Source organism: Culicoides brevitarsis, chromosome 1, assembly GCF_036172545.1.
Source record: "Culicoides brevitarsis isolate CSIRO-B50_1 chromosome 1, AGI_CSIRO_Cbre_v1, whole genome shotgun sequence".
NCBI lineage: Eukaryota > Metazoa > Arthropoda > Insecta > Diptera > Ceratopogonidae > Culicoides > Culicoides brevitarsis.
The window spans coordinates 17896623-17917108 of NC_087085.1; the positions used below are offsets into that span (position 1 = coordinate 17896623).

The 20486-nt window shown below is 29.7% G+C and overlaps 1 protein-coding gene across 1 annotated transcript; it reads left to right on the forward strand.

Moving 5' to 3' along the window:
• Positions 1 to 807: 807 nt before the first annotated feature.
• On the forward strand, positions 808 to 2540 carry LOC134836943 (lectizyme-like). Its single transcript, XM_063852231.1, has 2 exons — positions 808 to 1348; positions 2174 to 2540. Exons 1-2 carry the CDS (start codon positions 812 to 814, stop codon positions 2465 to 2467), a joined length of 831 nt encoding a protein of 276 aa, XP_063708301.1. The 5' UTR covers positions 808 to 811; the 3' UTR covers positions 2468 to 2540.
• The last annotated feature ends 17946 nt before the right edge of the window (positions 2541 to 20486 follow it).

Genomic DNA, 20486 nt, shown 5'->3' on the forward strand with positions numbered 1-20486 from the left:
TTTTTAGATGGTAATTTTTTTATTGATTTATTTGAACACTTCTTCAATGTAACTTTATTTTAAATATTAATATTTGCAAAAATATTTTTATTATTTGTAAATATTTATTTCTTACAATTTTTTGTAATTTTATTAATATTTATTTAAAATTATTTATTTTATAATTTTTTCTATTTTTTTTATTTGCTTGTTTAAATCCACTGCGCGCTTCAAGATTTAAGTCGATTCGCTCACGTTAAACTCTCGCGAACAACTAAACTCTACTAAATAAGTTTTGTTGAAGCCCATCAACTTACAAAAAAAAATTGTATGAATGTAACGTACGCTACGGCAACTTCTTGTAACGCGCGCGAGAAAAACAAGAAAATAACAGTACGCGATCTATGTTGCTTGCATGCGGTATGAATCAAGTATTCGGGCAGACATGCAGCAGACAAAACTGTTATACAGCCGATTTTTGTTGAATGAAATGCCATGCCACCGAAGAAATGAAAAGAGAGTCGCTTTAATAAAATCATTGCTACGATCAAGGTGACTAACGCACAACGCTGCGATGGTGTTAACTACAAATTGTTATACAAAAATTTTTTTTCATAGTCTTTTTCATCAAAGATTCCGTGAGATTATCAGATAAAGTGATTAATAATTAATTATTAGTGACTTTTGTTTGTTCATCAACTAGGGTTTCATACATTAACAAGAGCATTTTAATCATTCGACGCTTTGATAATCTTATCGGTTATCGACTGTTTGATAATAAAAATCAATGAAAATTTCCCAATCAAGTCAGTTCAAAGCATTCTATCGTAAAATGAAGTCAATTTTAGCTTTAGTAGCTCTTATTTTCGCGTTTCAATGTTACGCAACCCCCATCGATAATAATCGTGTCATTAATGGACATGATGCGGAACCTCATTCTGCTCCTTTTATCGTTTCAATGCAACTTGCAAGTCGCGATGGACTCACGAAGAAAACTCGTCATCGTTGCGGCGGAAGCATTTTAAACGAAAATTGGGTCTTGACTGCTGCCCATTGTGTCGTCAATGTTCCGGAAAACTCGTGGTTGGAACTTTTTGCGGGCAGACACGATTTGCGCTTGACTGAGGAAGAGGAAAATGGTCAAAGTCGCAAGTTGGAGAAGATTATCGTGCATGAGAGATATGTTACGCGTGATGATGAGCCTTATGACATTGCTCTTGTGAAGGTCGTGAAACCATTTGAATTCACGGAAAATATTAAAACGATTCGTTTGCCGGGTGCCAATGAAACGCAAGAAGGTGACTCGAAACTTTTTGGCTGGGGAAGCATTTCGACGAATTTGACGTCGATTCTTCCGCCTATTTTGCAGGTAAATTATATGAAATAAGTTCAAAACTACAATTTTTTGAGACAAAATTTGAACAAAATTTGACTTAAGCTTAAGTCATTTAAAATTTGCTTAAGTCAAATTTAAAAAAAAAACTTTATTAAGATTTTATTTCAAATTTTTTTTCAAAATATTAAATTTTAGGCCCCTTTTTGGATGAAAAACTAAAAAAATTGACTTTGGTATTACTTAATTAATTAAGTTGTTTTTTAAGTTCAACTTAAGCTTAAGTCAAAATATTCTTTTAATTGAATTTATGTTTAAGTCAAAAAGTTTTCAAGCCTAAAGCTGAGAAATATTGACTAAACTTAAGCTCAAAAGGCTTTTAGAACTTAAAATTAAACTTAAGTTTAAGTGAAAAAATTTTTATTCTTAAGTAAACGAATAAACCAGAATAAGCCTTAAGTCAATAAATTTTTTGATTCCAACCAAATTTAAAAAAAAAATTTCAAAAATTTTCTAAAATCTTATCCCTTTCCCGGTTTTGTCCATAGAGGGGACATTTTAAAATTTGGAAAAACTAATTTTTCAATCTTTAAAGAATTTTTACTTTAAGATTAAGCTTTTCAAAAGAATGAAATTTGGCCCCGGAAAGGGATAGAAACTTAAGCTTAAGCTTAAGCTTCAACTTAAATAAGTCATTTATTTTTTTTTATTTTCGAATAATTTTAAAAAGTTATAATTTTTATTGAAAAATTTTTACTAAAATTGTAAATTAAGTCAATTGACTTAAGCTTAAGTCAAAACTATTTATTAAGTTTTTGAGCCCTGATTAATTAAAAAAATCTTATCTTTCATCCTTATCAGACATCCGACTTGCCACTTATTCCATACGACGTTTGTGAAGCAGTCATGAATGGCTTAGGCTTATCGCCGATGCATCCAACATTCATTTGTACCGGTCCTTTGCTCGGAAATGGAGGCGCCTGCTCTGGCGACAGCGGTGGTCCCTTAGTTCAATACAAAGCCGATGGCGAACCAGACTTGATCGGAGTTGCTGCTTGGGTCCCATTGTTGCCATGCGGATCTCCCAATGCTCCAACAGCCTTCACCAAAGTTTCCTTCTTCATCGATTGGATCAACGAAAATATGCGAGAATAAGAGTTGAGTCATGATTTCCGTGTACGTCAATTATTTCAAATGTTCATAAAAACAAGACATCCGACAACAATAATTTTTGTTTTAATTTAAAAAAAATAGTTCAGTTAACATTTTTATGCAAATCAACTCAACAGACTAAATCCGCATTATTTTTTTAAATCTGTGTCAAAGTCATCGTGGTTTCATTTTTAGGCGTCAAATTCGTTTTGCAGAATTGAATTCTACCCACTTGCAAAACTTTCTTTCGTGCAGTTCCTGATTGTTGTTCATTAATCCCAAACATTTATTGTTTTCAGATTTATGAGTTACATTTTTGGAATTTCTCATAAAAAAAAAGAAATCTCTTGAACAAAATTAATTCTGCTTTAAAAGACGAATGACGTCAATGTAAATATTTGACAATTTTTTCGAGAAATTCAATTACTCATCTTGTTACTTTATAAAAGTAAAAGTTTTATTTTTTTTTAAGATGAAACCAATTTTTTTTAGTTTTGTTTCTCATTCGATAATGAATTATGCGAAAAATAACAAAGAAGATGACAAGGTGTTGACGTGAAAGTGTAAATATATAAATTTAACAAATACAAAAAAAAAACATATTGTAAAGAAACAATTAAAAGGCAATGAATCAACGGGAACATTTGTTTTGCAAATTAATTCGCATGGGTTCGTCTCTATAGAAAAAAAAAATAAGATTTTACGTAAATATGTTAATGCCGAGACATGCAAAGGTTTTATTCAACAAAGCGAATGAAGGTAATTGAATTAAATCTCGGTAGTTCTTACGTTAGAGTCTAATTGAGACTTAAAAATTCTTAAAACAAAGTTCTTTGAACTTTTTGCTCAAAAAAATTTAAGTTCTGATGAAATCTTGTTTTTTTGCAATTAATTCGCATTTCTTGTTAAGTCTTGAACACTTGAAGTAAATATTTCACAGAAGCTATTTTATTTTATTTTAAAATATTTACTCAGCTTGATAAAATTATTGTTAAAAATATAAAAAAAAACTCGATGATTCACAGAAAATATTTTACTTAAACATCTTTAAAAATTTCAGTTGAATGATTTCATATTAAAATTTGAACTTAGGCCATTAAATTTAATTAATTCACTTTATGTCGCATGTGGATTTTTATGAAGGAGGGGGGGAGAAAAAAAAATAATAATTTTTTTACCACTTTTTTGACGTTTTTGAACGTTAATCGTTGATTGAAGACATTAAAATAATTTTTACTTTTATTATTTTAAGTTTTTAAGTCAAAACTTTAATAAAATTTCACAAAAAAAAAAATTTAAGAAAAAATAAAAAAATTTGGTCACGTGACTCAAAAATTTTTTCATCAAATTTTCGATAGATAATGCGTTTTTAAAGCAAGTTAAGTTCATATTTAATATAATTTTAATATTTACTGGACATTATTATCGTTTTTTAATCAAAAAGTACCAAAAAATGTCAAAAATTTTCCTTTTTTTTATTATTTTTATTTTTCCCCCTGAATTTTTTCGGCAAAATCGGAGGGAGGGCGACATAAAGTGTATATAATTATATAAATGGCCTTAAAGTAATATATAAAAAAAATCATATAAAAATTTTGTAACGCTTTAACTTGCATTTTGCTTCAAAAATCTCTTCAAAATTTTTCGTAAAAATTGGGCAAAAAAATTTTTTTCGTAAAAAAATTCTTCTTTTCCAATATGTAAAATTTTTCTATTAATAGAAAACTTTTTAAAAAAATTAATACTTTAGGTAATTTGAAAAAAAAAACTATTGCTGAAGAAAAATAAATATTTACTGATTCTTTAGATTCAATGAAGTCAAAGTTGCATTAAAAAGTTACATGCAATGCCCACTTATTCCATTTAAGTCGTTGAAGCATAAGTTCGCTTAGACACGCGCATTGATGCAACCGCGCACTTTTCACCTCTGTCACAACGACTCGCGAGATTAAATAACACCAAGCTACTGTTTTTATAAGCGTTTAATCGGCAATTTGATACTAGCGAAAACCCATTGAGGTTTCTTAATGTGCGAATCACACATTTTATTACTGGTTTTATGAAGCTTTAAATCCAATAAAATTCAAATAAAATGCAATTGAATAGCAAACAAATGACAATAATGATGAAGAAATTAGTAGTTATAGTGATAGGCAATAAAGATAATGCGAGAAATGCAATTTTTATAACTTCATCACAGCACGAGCAGATCACTTGCTGATCCGGAGTATGATTGATCTTGCACAACTGTAAAAACGTGCACGTCCTTGGACATTCTTGCTAGCATAATTTGAGTTCGTTGCATTGCAAGCCGGTTTTTCTTGATTGTAATCGTACAACGTTCTAATCTTTCGTAACGGTAACGGCTTTGACGCAACTTTAAAATGTTCACATGTTAAAATCTCAATTTCTAGAAGAGTTTCGTCTCAATATCATCAAAGCTTTCAAAGCCGCATGCAAATTTTTATGTCTATTGTAATATTTTTTTATTTATTATGTTTGACGACATTGACCTTTATCGCCAAATCGATTTATTTATTTTTAACCAAAAGGGCCTTGAGCAAGTTCATTCACAAAAACTCAAACAACAATTAAGTTGTATTCATGCCAATGAGTTTTTGTTGTTGTTGTTGCTTCCTCAATGCGTGCATTTGCATTTTAAAAAAATCCGTTACATTGTAAAGAAAATCAATCACACGGTGTCTGTCAACCCACATCCCATGGCGATATCCGATTTCGATCGTGAAGTGTAAAATTTGCATAAACATAAAAACATTCATTAGAAACCTGCTCCAATTTTTTTCGTCATATGGAAGCTTTTTTTAAAATCAGTTTGTTGACATGATCTTGTTGTGCGTATTTTAGTTTTTACCGTTTGATTTTTTTTGCGTTCGGCGCTGGAGGTTAGAAAAAAATGTGTGTGCGCAAATAATGGCTCAAGGCGTAATAAACATTAGTCATTCATAATCGACGCATAATTATATAAGATAAATTTAACATTGATTTATTCATAAATAGTATAATTCAGCATAATTTGAACAGTGCGTTTTGAATAAAAAAAATATCTGATCTTTATTTATAAGTTGCTGAGAAAAATATCAATTACTGAATTAGTTTTAACAAAAGCAATACTTATTTTTAGTATTGTAAAAGGTAAAAGGTAAATGTTCAATAAAAGGTTTGAAAATATTAGATTTTTCAAACATTTCAATAATGATTTTTTTGAAGTCATACTTAAAAAATTTTCTTAAATTTTTTAAAATTAAAAAAAATAAGTTAATTTTTGTAAAATTTTTAAACCAAAAATCCAAAAATGTCATATGAAAATTAAGTTTAATGAAAAAATTAAAATATTACTGATATTTAATTTACGCTTAACTTTAAAATTCATTTCATTTATTTCGACAAATCAAGTAACATCAGCCATTGGCTTTGATTTTCATCTTAATGGCTATTTCTTAATTCTAACAATACATATTTCTTAAAATTTACAGCAGATATTTCATTCGTGTACAAGCCACTAAAACGATAAAAGGACAAAGCACATCTATAAAAATCTCTAATATAGCAAACTCATTTTCGCAAAGCCTCAGCTTAAAGAAGAAATCGTGTCTCAAGTTTCTTGTCGGTTGATGGCGTATCATTTTGGCTCGGAGCCCAGGACACTTAATGTTCTCGGTTAACAAGTTAAAAGCGAACATTACTTCAGCCAGTGTCCTACGATCTCCCAAAGAGGGCAAGTTTATGAGAGCCAACCTTGCATTGTAGTTGGACAAGCAGTATGAAGACCATCCTAGTCCCCGAAGAGCACAGATATTGTTTTTGAACTGAGTCGATCTTTTGTGCCTCTCGTTTTTTAAAAAGCCTTATATTACACCTAGTCTTATAAGCTTTCAGTTTCAGTTGAATTCAGTTTCAGTTGAAAGGTAGAACGAAGCTTACGGGTCCACTAATTTTAAAAAATAATTTAAAATGATTAAAATTTTCTTCCAACACACTGTACTTCCCGTTATTCCTAATCACTGCGCAATAAAAATGTTCAAACACAGCCCTAAATAGCTAACATTTCAATAAATAAATAAATTTAAAATATGCGGTTCATCTCCAACATACCGCATAAATTTGACATAATCATTAATTGAATGTGTATAATTTACGACTTAAACTGCGAAAAATCATAAACTTTAACTAAAACACATGTATCTCTTGACACTCAGGTAGATGCGGAGAAAGAAAGAAAGAAAAAAAAGTGAATTGTTCAGATTGATGAATTTTAGTGACACCTGTTCGCATGTAAATTTTTTAAATACTTTTTAATCATCGGAATGTCGTGCTACCTAAATGAAGGGCTAATGTGATAAATCGCACAAATGCACTTTTTGGGCAAATTGAGTTAAAAATGAGAAAATGTGCAGAAAGACGAGTTCTTTCAGATACATTGAGAAAATTTCAAAAAATGTTCGAAAATGACTGTTTTATCGCAATGTGCCAGATCGCATAAATGCATGCAATTTAAAATAATGTGATAAATCACATAAATGCATACATGAAATTGGGATAGAGCAGGTCAGATGCTTAGGGGGAAGTGGGGCCAAATCATAACTGGGGCTACTTCATAAATTGCTTTTTCGCCTATTTACAAAGGGCGAATCAAAAAATGTTGTTCTACGAAAGGTGCAGTTTTTCACGTACTTTAAATACACAGAAGACACTTTTTTGATATATTCTGTCATTTCGGAGAAAATCGAGAAAAATTGTTTTTCGGACCTCAAAGTAAATTTTTATGAAGTGATAAAACTAGTTAAAACTTCAATAAAAAATATGAATAAATTTAAAATGTCATTTTAGATAGTTAGTACAAAGTGTCTTTCAGAAATTCACCAAAAAAAATTTTGAAAAATATTCAAGCATCTTGAGATACACAGAGCTTTGTATCAATTTACGTTTTGGGGCTACTTCATAACATACATATCACAGTATAGCGATGTTCATAAATCCAAAAATTTTTTTTTATGATTTTATTAGTTTTTTTGAGAAATACTATTTTCAATAAAAAAAATTTGCGAAAAGTAGACTTAGATGCCAAAAAAAGGGCTAAAATCCATTTTCACTCATAAACGTATGACTGATACGTCTTTGCTATAAAATGAGCTAATGGAAAATGATGTGAAGAAAAAATTATCACGAAAAAGTCTGCTGAGAATCGTAGATCAATAATACATTTAAAAAAAACTGACTTCCATATGAATAACAGTTATTTAGGATTGTGTCATAGGGACTTATGAATGCACCCCACGGTTGGGGCACATTCATAAATATGACTTTTTTTACTAAAACGATCATAACTTTCTTAATAATGGATATAATTGAGTTTTCTAAGCGCCAAATTAAAGTTAACTAAATTCTCTAACACATCCATGAAAAAAATCCCGAGAACTTTTCATTTTTCTGTATGCGCCACGCATTTGAATTTTGAGTTATGATTTGGCCCCATCTCACCCTGTATTTTTCCGTTAAAATGTAATCACTGCGCAATAAAAATGTTCGAAACGAACAGCCCTAAATAGCTAACATTTCAATAAATAAATAAATTTAAAATATTTGAAGTTATATGCCAACATACCGCATAAATTTTGACATAATCATTAATTGAATGTTTATAATTTACGACTTAAACTGCGAAAAATCATAAACTTTCGCACTAAATGCATTATGTATCTCTTGACACTCAGGTATAATGCGGAGAAAGAAAAAAATAAAACACAGCAAAAAAAGTGAATTGTTCAGATTGATGAATTTTAGTGACACCTGTTCGCATGTAAATTTTTTAAATACTTTTTAATCATCGGAATGTCGAGCTACCTAAATGATGATCGCCCAAGTTGAACTTTCCTTAAAACAAAAAACGCAGGTAAACTGAGCGACAATTCCGGCAATAAATGATAAATTTATCACAAATTCACACGTTCAATGGGTTCTTCAATTGTCCATAAAAAACTGTGCACAATAAAGTTTAATTTGAATTTCTAATGAGCTTCGTAGCCAGTGCTATATTTCATTAATTACCAACGGCATTCACCTAAATTTACTTTAATTTTGATTGTTTTGTAATTTGTAGTATTTTTTGTTGTTCGTGCACGTCTTTTGTTAAAGTTCTTTTTTTTCGGCTCGGATTTAAAAGTCAAATGTTGGCCAACAGTGACTGACACAAATGAAATTCAGCTCGTCGGTGTAATTAGTAGTCACGATGAATTTCCTGACAATTTTGACAATACTTCTTTGTCTAGTGCGTCCACATTGGCAGCAGCAGCAGCAGTGTGACTACTACCAGGATGTCGATGTAACGAGAGATTACGAAATTTTCTCACCGGGTTATGACAAGATGTATCCGCGTAATATGACGTGTTCGTGGATCGCGAGAGCACCTGCCGGCTACAATTTACATTTGGATTGTTTCAGTGTGAATATTCCCGCGTCGCCAAATTGTCTCGGTGATCGCATTGAAATTTCGCAACGAGGCCGTCCTGATATGCTTGATGCCCGGAGGATTTGTGGAAAAGGAGAATTTAATCATCTTACTTCGAGTAATGTACTAGCGATGAAATTCACGTCGATGGAAAAAAGTGTCGGAGGAAATTTCTTCTGTTCCATGCAAGCCATGAGTGATTTTTGCCAATGTGGTCGAAAGCCGTTTGGAAGAATTGTTGGAGGAATGCCAACACAAGTCAATGAATTTCCATGGATGGCAGGATTAATTGATCTCTCAATGGCACGTGAAGTTTTTTGTGGAGCTACGTTAATTAACACAAAGTATTTACTTACAGCAGGTCATTGTGTTGTTCGCCATCGTATTCGAGATCTCGTAGTACTTGTAGGTGATGATGATGTCTCCACAGGCCAAGATACGCCTTATTCTCGTCTTTATCGTGTTCAACAAATTATTTTGCATCCAGGATACAAAGCGGGTAAGGAAAATGACATTGCAATCCTCAAAACGACCGAAGAAGTCCAGCTAAACGAAGGAGTTGGTATCGTTTGTCTTCCTTTCAAATACGAAGAGCAATCCAAAAATTTCGCTGGTGACAAAGTAACAGCTACTGGATGGGGAACTCTCGAATTTAGTGGCAAAAAATCCGATAAACTCATGAAAGTAGATCTCGATGTTATCACAAACGAGGAATGTAATGCGCGATCGATGAATGTTTCCAAAAATGATCTTTGTACATTCACACTTGGCAAAGATACTTGCCAATTCGATTCTGGCGGCCCCGTAACTTATGAAGATCCGGAGAATGTGCGACATTATCTTGTTGGTATCGTAAGTCGTGGTTCAGCGTGTGCAACAAAGGCGCCTAGTATAAATGTTCGCATCACAGACTATCTTGGATGGATTGTCGACGCTACAAGAGAAGTGACGTATTGTAACAAATAATAAAGCATCACAAAACTCCTCTTCATTGAGAGAATTAGCAGAACTCAACCAATTATTGAATCGACAATTCAATAAGAGATTTATTTTTTTTAACCAAGTTTTTGAAAATCGAACGATAAATAAATCAAAAAAGTAATTTTTCTAAAATACAGTGAAAATTCTATCATAGGGCACCCAAAATTCAAGGGCATATCAATATTCAGAAATTCATTCATTTTTCAGAGAAAATTTGTAAAAAATTATGGATTTATAAATATTTTTGATCATTAAGCTAAATGTTTACTGTTTTGGTCAAAAATTATTCAAAAATTTGGAAATTTATTGAGAAAATTCAAAATGAAGAATTTCTTTGAATTTTTTTAAATTTTCAACTTTTTGAAATTTTTTCTTCCTTAATTATCATATTTTAGACAATTTGAAACTTTTTTCCATTGAAAATAGTTAAAATAAACCCAAAATTTGAGATTTTGATTGAAATTCCATAGAATATCGATGTGCCCTATTAGAGAATATGCCCTAACTCAGAATTGCCCTATGATAGAATTTTCACTGTAATTATTAGCTCAACTTTGTTGATGCTTTGGCACAAATTTAAGCAAATGTATTCATTTATTTCAATGTAATTTATCAATTAATGAATATTGCAGCTAAAATTAAAATTTTTCCATTGAATTTCTAGATATAAAAGCTATTTTTTCCTTTAATGAACTTTAAAAGTCAAATGACAGCTGAACTGACACAACTTGCAGTTATGAAAAGTAGCTTGATATTTTTATTAATAATTCTATGTGTGGTACGTCTAACCTGGCAGCAAGATGCTATTTCTAATGGAAATTGTCAGTGCGGTCAAAAACGAGTAGGAAGAATTGTTGGAGGAATGTCAACGTCCCCAAATGAATTTCCATGGATGGCAGGAGTGGTTCATGCCGAATCAAAATATTTGTACTGTGGAGCTTCTTTGATTAACCAGAAATATTTACTAACAGCTGGTCATTGTGTCATTCCTTACTGTACTGAGGATTTGGCAGTGGTAGTAGGAGATGATGATCTTAGTACTGATAAAGAGACTCCCTACACTCGGGCTTATCGCGTTCAACAAAAGATTTTACATCCGAATTTCAAATATGCCAAAATTGGTGAAATACTTAACGACATTGCAATTCTCAAAACAACTGAAGAAATTCAATTCAATGAAGGTGTTAGTGTCGTTTGTCTCCCTTTCAAATATGCGGAGGAATCCAAAACTTTTGCTGGTGACAAAGTAACTGCAACTGGATGGGGAACAGGTGAATTTAGCGGTGTACTATTCGATAAACTCCAAAAAGTAGATCTTAATGTCATTTCTAACGACCAATGTGCAACGCGTGTAACGAATGTTTCTAAAAATGATCTTTGCACATTCGCATATGGAAAAGATACCTGTCAATATGATAATGGCGGTCCATTGACTTATGAAGATGCAAATAATATGCAAAATTATCTTGTTGGCATCATAAGTCGTGGTGATGGATGCGGAGGAATTTCTCCTGGTGTAAATGTTCGTGTCACGGAATATCTTGGATGGATTACTGAAGCAACACCAGATGCGACTTATTGCAACATTTAAAATTATTTAACAAACATATTCTAAAATAAATTTTGTTTTAAAGTTGAGTGAGTACAAAAAAAAAACAATAATCCTGATTATTTGAAGTAACATAAAGTTTTAAATTTTAAGTACGAGAAAATTTAAGCGTTCATGAGAAGAACACGATCAAAAGAGCAAAAAAAACCGTAAAAAAACAAAATTCTTTGTTTTAAAGCCAAACAAATATAGACACAAAAACACTTGTTCAACGTCAATGATAACAACCAAAATATTTAAAATTTAACGTCAATTAGCAATAATACATGGACGGATAGGAATCGTATTTTATCAGTAAAGGAATTTGAAATATGATGAAAAAAGATGTTGGCTCGATATAAAGCTCGCTTCATCTCTTTGAATCTTTAGTCGAAAGATAATCGTGAACATAGTAACTTGGTTACCAAAAATATTCTAATTATAAAGTGTGACTTTAATTGTCGCTTAATTGACTTTATTTTAAAAAGTAAGGATTTTTAAATTAATTTTATATTTTTAAAACGATACTTTAAAGATCAACTAATTTAAATTTTTACATTGAATTTTTTAGGTTTTTAAACTATTTTAAGCTGATACAGCTGAGCTTATTGTAGTCATTATGAATTTCTTGATATTTCTATCAATACTACTTTGTTTAGTAGCATCTACACAGAGTTGTAACGTCGAAGTAAATATTAACAAAGGACTAGAGTATGCTATATGGAGTCCATGGCATCCTTTGTTTTATAAAGGCGATCACAGCTGTTCGTGGACCCTTCATCCACCTTCCGGGCACAACTTGGAATTGGAGTGTGATATTGATTTTACTGAATCAGCAAACTGCATCGGTGATCGTCTTACAATTTCTCAACCTCTTAAACTTGTTCCAGCTGTTGTGATACCACAAAATTATTGTGGAGTAAAGAAATTTAAATATACTTCAAATTTGAATAATGATGTCGTGGTGACTATGCCGCCGACGGAAGTACCATCAAGGTTTAAGTGTAAAGTAAAAGCTGTAGTTTGTCTTAATGTTGTAAATTTTGTTTGCTTATAAAATTTCCTTTTTCTCTAAAAGCGTCTAAACAGTAGCACAAAAATTGTTTAATTAATGAAATTTTTTTCTAAGCCTTATCTAATGCTTAGTTTTTTTTGTTCATCATTTTTATTATAATTTTTTTTTCCAAATTGAAGTTTTTTGAAAAGAAATAAATGAATAAAATTTAAAAAATACTATCATTTTTTATTTTTTGTGTATAACATCATCGTTTGTTAAAAAAAAAAGCATAAACCTTTTAATTAAAAATGTTCCAATAATGTTCTATTTTCTATCAAGAACTTTAATTATTATTAGAAAGGTGTTGTACTTTCTGCATCCAAAGATGTCAATTACCATGATGCTTTTTTTATACGTTTCTGTTGAATTCAAAGGTTTTTTTTAAAATTTGAAATCCATTTTGCTTTGCAATTTTCACAACAAATAGATTTAATGTCATGAAGCATGAAATGAACATATTTGAAAAAAATTCTAGAATGATGATTGGAACATTAACAACAACTTATCCATCTGAAACGAGTCTTATATATTGGTCAAAGTACACGAAAACTTAAATAAAGACGGAAAGAGAAAAAAATGCAAATAATAGCACACGAAAACATCTGTTCGACTTAAAAAAATAATAACAAAAATATTAAAAATCGTCAACAAACAACAATACATCGACACTTAAGAACCTTACTTTACAAGTGAAAGAATTTTTATTAATAAAAAAAGATTTTGGCCCGTTATAAAGCTTGCTTTTTCTCTGTGCGTTTTCAGTCGTAAGATAACCTGATCATAGTAACTTAATTACTGAAAATATTTCAAATATACATTAAAAAGTGTAAGTCAATACTTCAATAAATTTTTACAAGTAAGTAATTTTAAATCCATTTTAAATTTTGTATAAGTCAAAATATTTTTATTCAAAGATCATCATCGTTTAGTGAAAATTTATGCAGTGCATAAATCATGAATTTCCTGAAATTTCTACCAATACTACTTTGTTTAGTTTGTCCAATTTGGCCATATAGTTGTGATTTCACCAAAAATATTGAAGCAGGAAAAACGTTCTTTATATACAGTCCAAGATACCCTTCATTTTATCGAAGCGCAAAAAGTTGTTCGTGGACCTTTAAACCACCTTCCGGACACAACTTGAAGTTGCTGTGCGAAATTGATTTTGCTAAATCGCCAAATTGCGACGACGATCGAATATCTGTTTCTCAAAAACTAAACCCTTTATCTGTTACAATAAAAACTGAAACTTTTTGTGGTAATAAAATATTTGAATACACTTCAGCTTTAAACAACGTTCTCGTCGTAACTTCGACGTCACCGGAAAAAGGAAGGTATAGATGTGCTGCAATACCAATAGTTTGTAATACAAATATTTTAAATCTAGCTTGCTTATAAAATTCTCCAAAACAGTAAAGCAAAAATATGTTTACCGATGAATTTTTTTCTAAGCCTTATAACTAAGGCCTAGTTTTTTTTTCGTTCATCATTTCAATAAATATTTTAGATTTTCTTAAAAATTCGAGATAAAAAGATAATGAATTTTCCTCTTTTACTTTTAAAAGAAGCAAATAAATAAATAAAAATAAAAAAAATTCAATAATTTTTTTGCGTTTGAATTTACAAGTTACACATCCATTTGGTGCAAAAAAAGAACATTAAGATACATTTTAATTTAGTTTGATATTTTTTCCAAGCCTTAGGTCAATGTTAGTTTTTATTTTTGAACAATTATTTATTTTCTATAAATTTTTCGAACAATAATTTAATTATGGCAATAAATAGTATTGATCAATATTATTGTTCTATGGCTTGATTTTTTCAATAAGTTTGTTATTTTCTTTGAAGAATTTACATATTATTAGAAGGCCCTTGTGCTTCTAGCATATACTAGAAAATATTTTGGAATCAATGCAATTTTCAGAACGAATGAAATGAATTGTAACTCATTTACAGCCACATATTTAGTTTTTTGGATGATGATGGAAAGCCTGGAATGCAACGAATCGTATATTGTTCAAAATACACTGCAAAAAATTGTTGTCTCGCAAAATGTCTCGCGACCAAAAGTATCTGCGAGACACTTTGCAAGACACCATGAAAAATTTTAAAATTTTTAAAATTTATGGAGAAAAAATTTTTTTTCGATACTTTTCGCTAACTTTTTGATTGAAAATGGATAAGCATATGAATTAAGCGACTAATGTAAGCTTTTATTCCTGTAAAATTTGACCAAATTTGTGAGAATTTTCGAGAAAAATATTCATAAATTTGAACTTTTTTCTTATTTTGACTAACGTAACAGAAATAAAATAAATAAATTTGAAATTTTTGAAAGATTCTAAAATTTTCAGGACAAATTCATTAAAAAGAAGAATATTTTCGTTAAAAAAAAAACAAATCATCTCAAAAAACGTAGTCTTTTAACCAATATTTCATGTTGCAAAGCACGCAAAAAAACAAAATTTCAGAAAAAGTCCAAGTTAATAAATTGCTATAATTGTCTACACTTCAATTCTGAAATTTTTACCAAAACTTTAATTAAATTTTTAATCAAATTCAATCAAATTTTTACTTTAATTAAATGTTTATTCCTGAGAGTTAAGAAATTTTCTTAAAACTATAAATTTAACTTCTAAGAACCCGTGATTTGTCTGTAAATTTCATTTTTATGCCCTTTTTTGTTTTTTAATGTTAAAATATTTTCATTTTAATAACACTTTGCGTCAAAAAGAAAAAAATATTTCAAAAATTTTAGCAAATTTTGCAGGTATAAAAGCTTATATTAGGTGCCGTATTTATCAGCTAACCATTTGAATTCATAAAACTAACAAAAAACATCGAAAAAAAATTTTTCCTTCAAAAATTTTCGAAATTTTAAAATTTTTCATGGTGTCTCGCAAAGTGTCTCGCGAAGTGTCTCGCAAAGTGTCTCGCGTGTGTCTCGCGCGTGTCTCGCGGACTTTTTTGCTTGCGAGACACCAATTATTTATAGTGTATACGTTATTTAAAATTCAAACCAAAAAATTAAGCGAGAGATCAAAAAACTTAATGCAAATATAAAAACACGAAAACATCTGTTCGACGTCAATAGTAACAACAAAAATATTAAAAATCGTCAACAAACAACAGTAGGTACATCGACACTTAAGAACCTTACACTTTATCAGTGAAGAAATTCTTATATGATAAGAACTTTTTTTTCGTTATAAAGCTCGCATTATTTCTCTGCATCTTCAGTCGAAAAATAATCGTGATCATAGTAACTTGATTACCAAAAATATTATGAATATTAATCAATCATTTGTCGTTTTATTTAATTCAAACCTTATATTCTGCTGTAAAATTTGAAACGTGAGTAGTTTTAAATCCATTTTATATTTTTATGAAGTCAATGTTTTTCTTTTACTTCATAATTTAATATCTTTATCTTTACTAACGTACATTTTGGCAATAAAACAAAAGGAGTTAAAAGAGTTTTTTTTTCCATTATTTAGCTTAAAAAGTCAAATTATAGCAGTAACTGACACAACTGAAAAGTTTAATATGGTCATCATGAACCTCATCATATATTTATCAATACTTCTTTGTTTGGTTTGTCCAATTAGGCCGCAGAGTTGTATCGACTTTCAGGATGTTTCAGAGGGTACAACATACTATATAGATAGTTCGATTTCACCTTACTGGTACAACGGAGCAAGGAGCTGTTCGTGGACCTTCAATCCACCTTCTGGAAAAAACTTGGAGTTGAATTGTTATTTTGAAATTCCCGAATCGACAAATTGCGAAAATGATCGAATTACAGTTTCCCAAATTGCTGTTTCAATTATACCACTTGTTCCAATATTTTCTAAAAACTATTGTGGAGAAGGTTATATTAATTACAATTCCACCACAAATAACCAGCTCGTGGTGACTTTGAGTTCCCCGGCAACAAGCACAGGAGGAGGGTTCATTTGTTCAATTAAAGCGATTTGTAATAGGAACTTTTTAGGTTTGATTTGCTTATAACTTGCTTATATGTTTCGTAAAACAAGAAATATTTTTAATTATGAAGTTTTTTTCTAAGCCTCAAAGTTTTTTTGTTCTTAATTTTAATATTTTTTGATATTTTCGTAAAAATTATCTATCTTTAAATATTTTTAAATTTCTATAAATATATATAAAAATTATTTATCTATAGCAGAACTTGTAAGTATTTTGATGGGTACTTTTGTTATTACATTTCTGTTTAATTTGTTGAATTTCTTTTAAAAATTGAAACATATTGTTGAACGCATAACTTTATCAAAATCAATAGTCTATGTGATTAGATATGAAATGAAATGTTATAGCTAAATATTTTGCAAACTGTTCATGATTGGGAATCTTAAATTGATATTTGCAACGAAATATATTGTCCAAAATACACGAAATTTCAAATTAAGACGGAAAAGACACGGACAGCAAATAATAAAGAGTAAATAAAATTATATGAAAACATCTGTTCGACGTCAATAATAAGAATAAAATATTAAACATCGTTAATAAACAACAATACTTGGACGAACCATACCTTATCAATAAAGGAATTCTTATATGATAAAAAGAGATTCGTGCCCGCTATAAAGGTCGTTTTTTCTCCTTGAATCTGCAGTCGAAAGACAATCGTGATCATAGTAACTTGGTTACCAAAAATATTCTTAATATAAACAAACAAGTGTAAACTCAACTGCCGTTTTCTGTCTTAAGCCTCGTATACTGCTGTTAATTTTTAAACTTAATAATTTTGAAAAGTAAGTTCTTTAAAATTTATTTTACATTTCTATAAAGTCAATGTATCTTTTTTTATTTTATTTGTAAAGATCAACATAATTACTAATGTAAAATTTTGTATTTTATTTTTAGACATAAAAATTATTTTTTCATTTTTAAACTTTAAAATTCAAAGTAAACTACAAACGACGTAATTTGTAGTCATCATGAATTTTCTCATATTTTTACCAATATTACTTTGTTCGGTTTGTCCAATTTGGTCACAGTATTGTGACGAAATCATAAATATTGAAAATAGCAACCCGATCAATATTGTGACTCCGGATTTTCCTAATTCTCATAATGACTGTTCGTGGACCCTCAAACCACCTACCGGGCACAACTTGAAGTTGAAGTGTATCATTGATCTTGCTGGAACGCCACCTTGCCCCAATGATAAAGTTAAAGTTTCTCAACAACTAGCAACTTTGGAGTTATTTTCTAGAACGTATTGTGGAAATATTAATTTTGAATACACTTCAGTTTTTAATAACGATGTCGTAGTAAATTTGACGGCACCTCAAAGTGGAGGAAATGTTTTTTGTAACGTTCAACCTGTAGTTTGTAATGTACTTCTTTTAGGTCTTTGCTTATAAAATTTTCCCTATTTTATAAGATGTATCCAATAAAGCATAAAAATGTTATTTTCTAGGCCTTATTTTAGGCTTTGTTTTTTTTTTGTTCATCAATTAATAATGAAAGAGATAATTTTTTCTGATTATTTTAAATTAAACACCTTTTTAATTACTCATATTTAATTTAATTTAATTTAAAATAATCTTTTAAAAAAAATAATATATAAAAGATCTCTCGAGCTTCAAATCAAAAGTTTTTTTGGATAATTAAATTAATAAAAATTATGTTTAAAAAATCTATAATATTTCTTTTTATTGCGTATAACATCATCGTTTTATATAAATTTTGCTTATGGCATCCGAGATACTAAGAAAATTACATTTCTATTACATTTTTTATTAAGAATTTTGATATCATAAGGAGGGCGTTGCATCCATAGATGTCACGTAGTGTGATGCTTCTGTTGGTACATTTCTGTTGAACTTGAAGAATTTATTTTAAAACTGAAACCTATCGTCTAGGATTAATATCAGTAACGAATTATATTGTCCAAAATACACAAAATTTCAAATTAAGACGTAAAAGACAAGCGAGAGGGCAAATAATAAAATTATATGAAAACATCTGTTCGACGTCAATAATAACAACAAAAAAATTAAAAATCTTTAACAAACAACAATACATGGACACTTAAAGACTTTACTTTATCAGTGAAGGAATTCTTATATGATAAAAAGAGATTTTGACTCGTTATAAAGCTCGCTTTTTCTGTTAACGTCTTTAGTCGAAAAATAATTGTAATCCCAATAACGAGGTTTTCGAAAGTATCGGAAATAAAAATTAATTTCGTTAATTAATTTTATTTTTCAAATTTAATTAAAAAGAAACAATTTTAAAAAGTAAAGTTTTAAAATTTTTATAGATTCAATTTACAAAAATCTTCAAATATTTTTTTTCTTTATTTTTTTAGCTTTAATCAGCGATTCGACATCATGAACTTCTTGATATTTATATCAACACTCCTTTGTTTGGTTCATCTGATTCGGTCACAGGATTGTAGCTACTATCAATATATTATTCCGGGTGAAACTTATCACATATACAATCGAGAGTATCCCTACTATTATAGTGGTGAAAACATGTGTATGTGGACCGCTACGTCACCTGAAACATCTTATTTGGTTTTGAATTGCACTAATGTGGCTATTCCCTTCTCGCCGAATTGTGTCAATGATCGAATCACAATTTCGCAACAAATTGGTTCTAATTCTCGAATGTATTGTGGATCAAGGGAATTCATTTATAACTCAACAAGTAACGAGATACTAGTGAGATTTACTTCAACTGCAACGACTGTAGGGGGCAGGTTCATATGTGAATTGAAGGCCATTGATAGAGAAGATGAATCTTCGTTGGTAGCAGAACTTATTGAATTTTTGTTGAATACTATTAAAAAGATATTCAATAGAAATTAAAATAAAATTTTCATCAATAAAGTTTTTTTTTAATGAGAAAAAAAAATTGAACCACTTGTTTTTTTTTTTTTGTAAATCTCGAAATGCATTTTTATCTCTAATTAATAAATAATACGTAAAACTTCCTATTTAAAGAATTGGTTTGGGTTCAACTGGAATTTTTTAAAATATTATACACTCGAAATTTGCCCCAGTTGACATTTTGAAATGTTTTCCTAATGCATATTCAAGGTTTTGGACCCAAAGCGCATTTAAAAGCTTTGACCCAATGCACATTCATAATTTTAGCCCAATGCATAATTAAAAATTTTTACCCAAAACACATTTTAAAATTTCACCCCAGTTGACATTTTGAAATTTTTAACCCAATTCACATCAATATTTTGTCCCATTGCATATTTTTATAGATCCTTTATATTTAGTCAATGAGGGGTATGTCACTCATTTCGTACACGTCTCACGGCTTTCCCTTAAGAGATAGAAGGTTCATTTGTTCTACAGGTCATGCTTATTTTGCTCAACTTAGGTCCCATTTGTGGAATCGAGGCATGATCCCAATGCAAAAAAAAATTTCCCCATATAAGAGTTCGAAATTATAACGAAAAATAAACGGAAAATTCAAATTTAAACCGAATCCCAGTGCAAATTTCAAAAATCTAATGATGCAGAAATGTTTGTCTCGTCGAGACGCACAACATTGCCATACATCATTTTTGTCCTGGGGTTCTCTAAAATGGACCTCCCATACAAATGACACCTCTTAACCCAAGGCGGTCACTACAATGAATTTTCTGTAGGTCATTTTTTAGTTTTTAGAGATTTTATAATTAAATAAATGTTAAAAACTACTTCTGTACAACACTAAAAAGTAATAAATAAAAAAAAAAATATATTAAAAAAAAATATATTAAAAAAATATATTAAAAAAATATATTAAAAAAATATATTAAAAAATATTTTAAAAAAATATATTAAAAAAATGTTATACAAGAAGTTTTCAACTTCAAAAATAGATCATTTATATTTGTCAAGTTAAAAGAATAGTAAAAAAGGAAATAAAAAATAGCAAAAAAAAGCGAACTAAA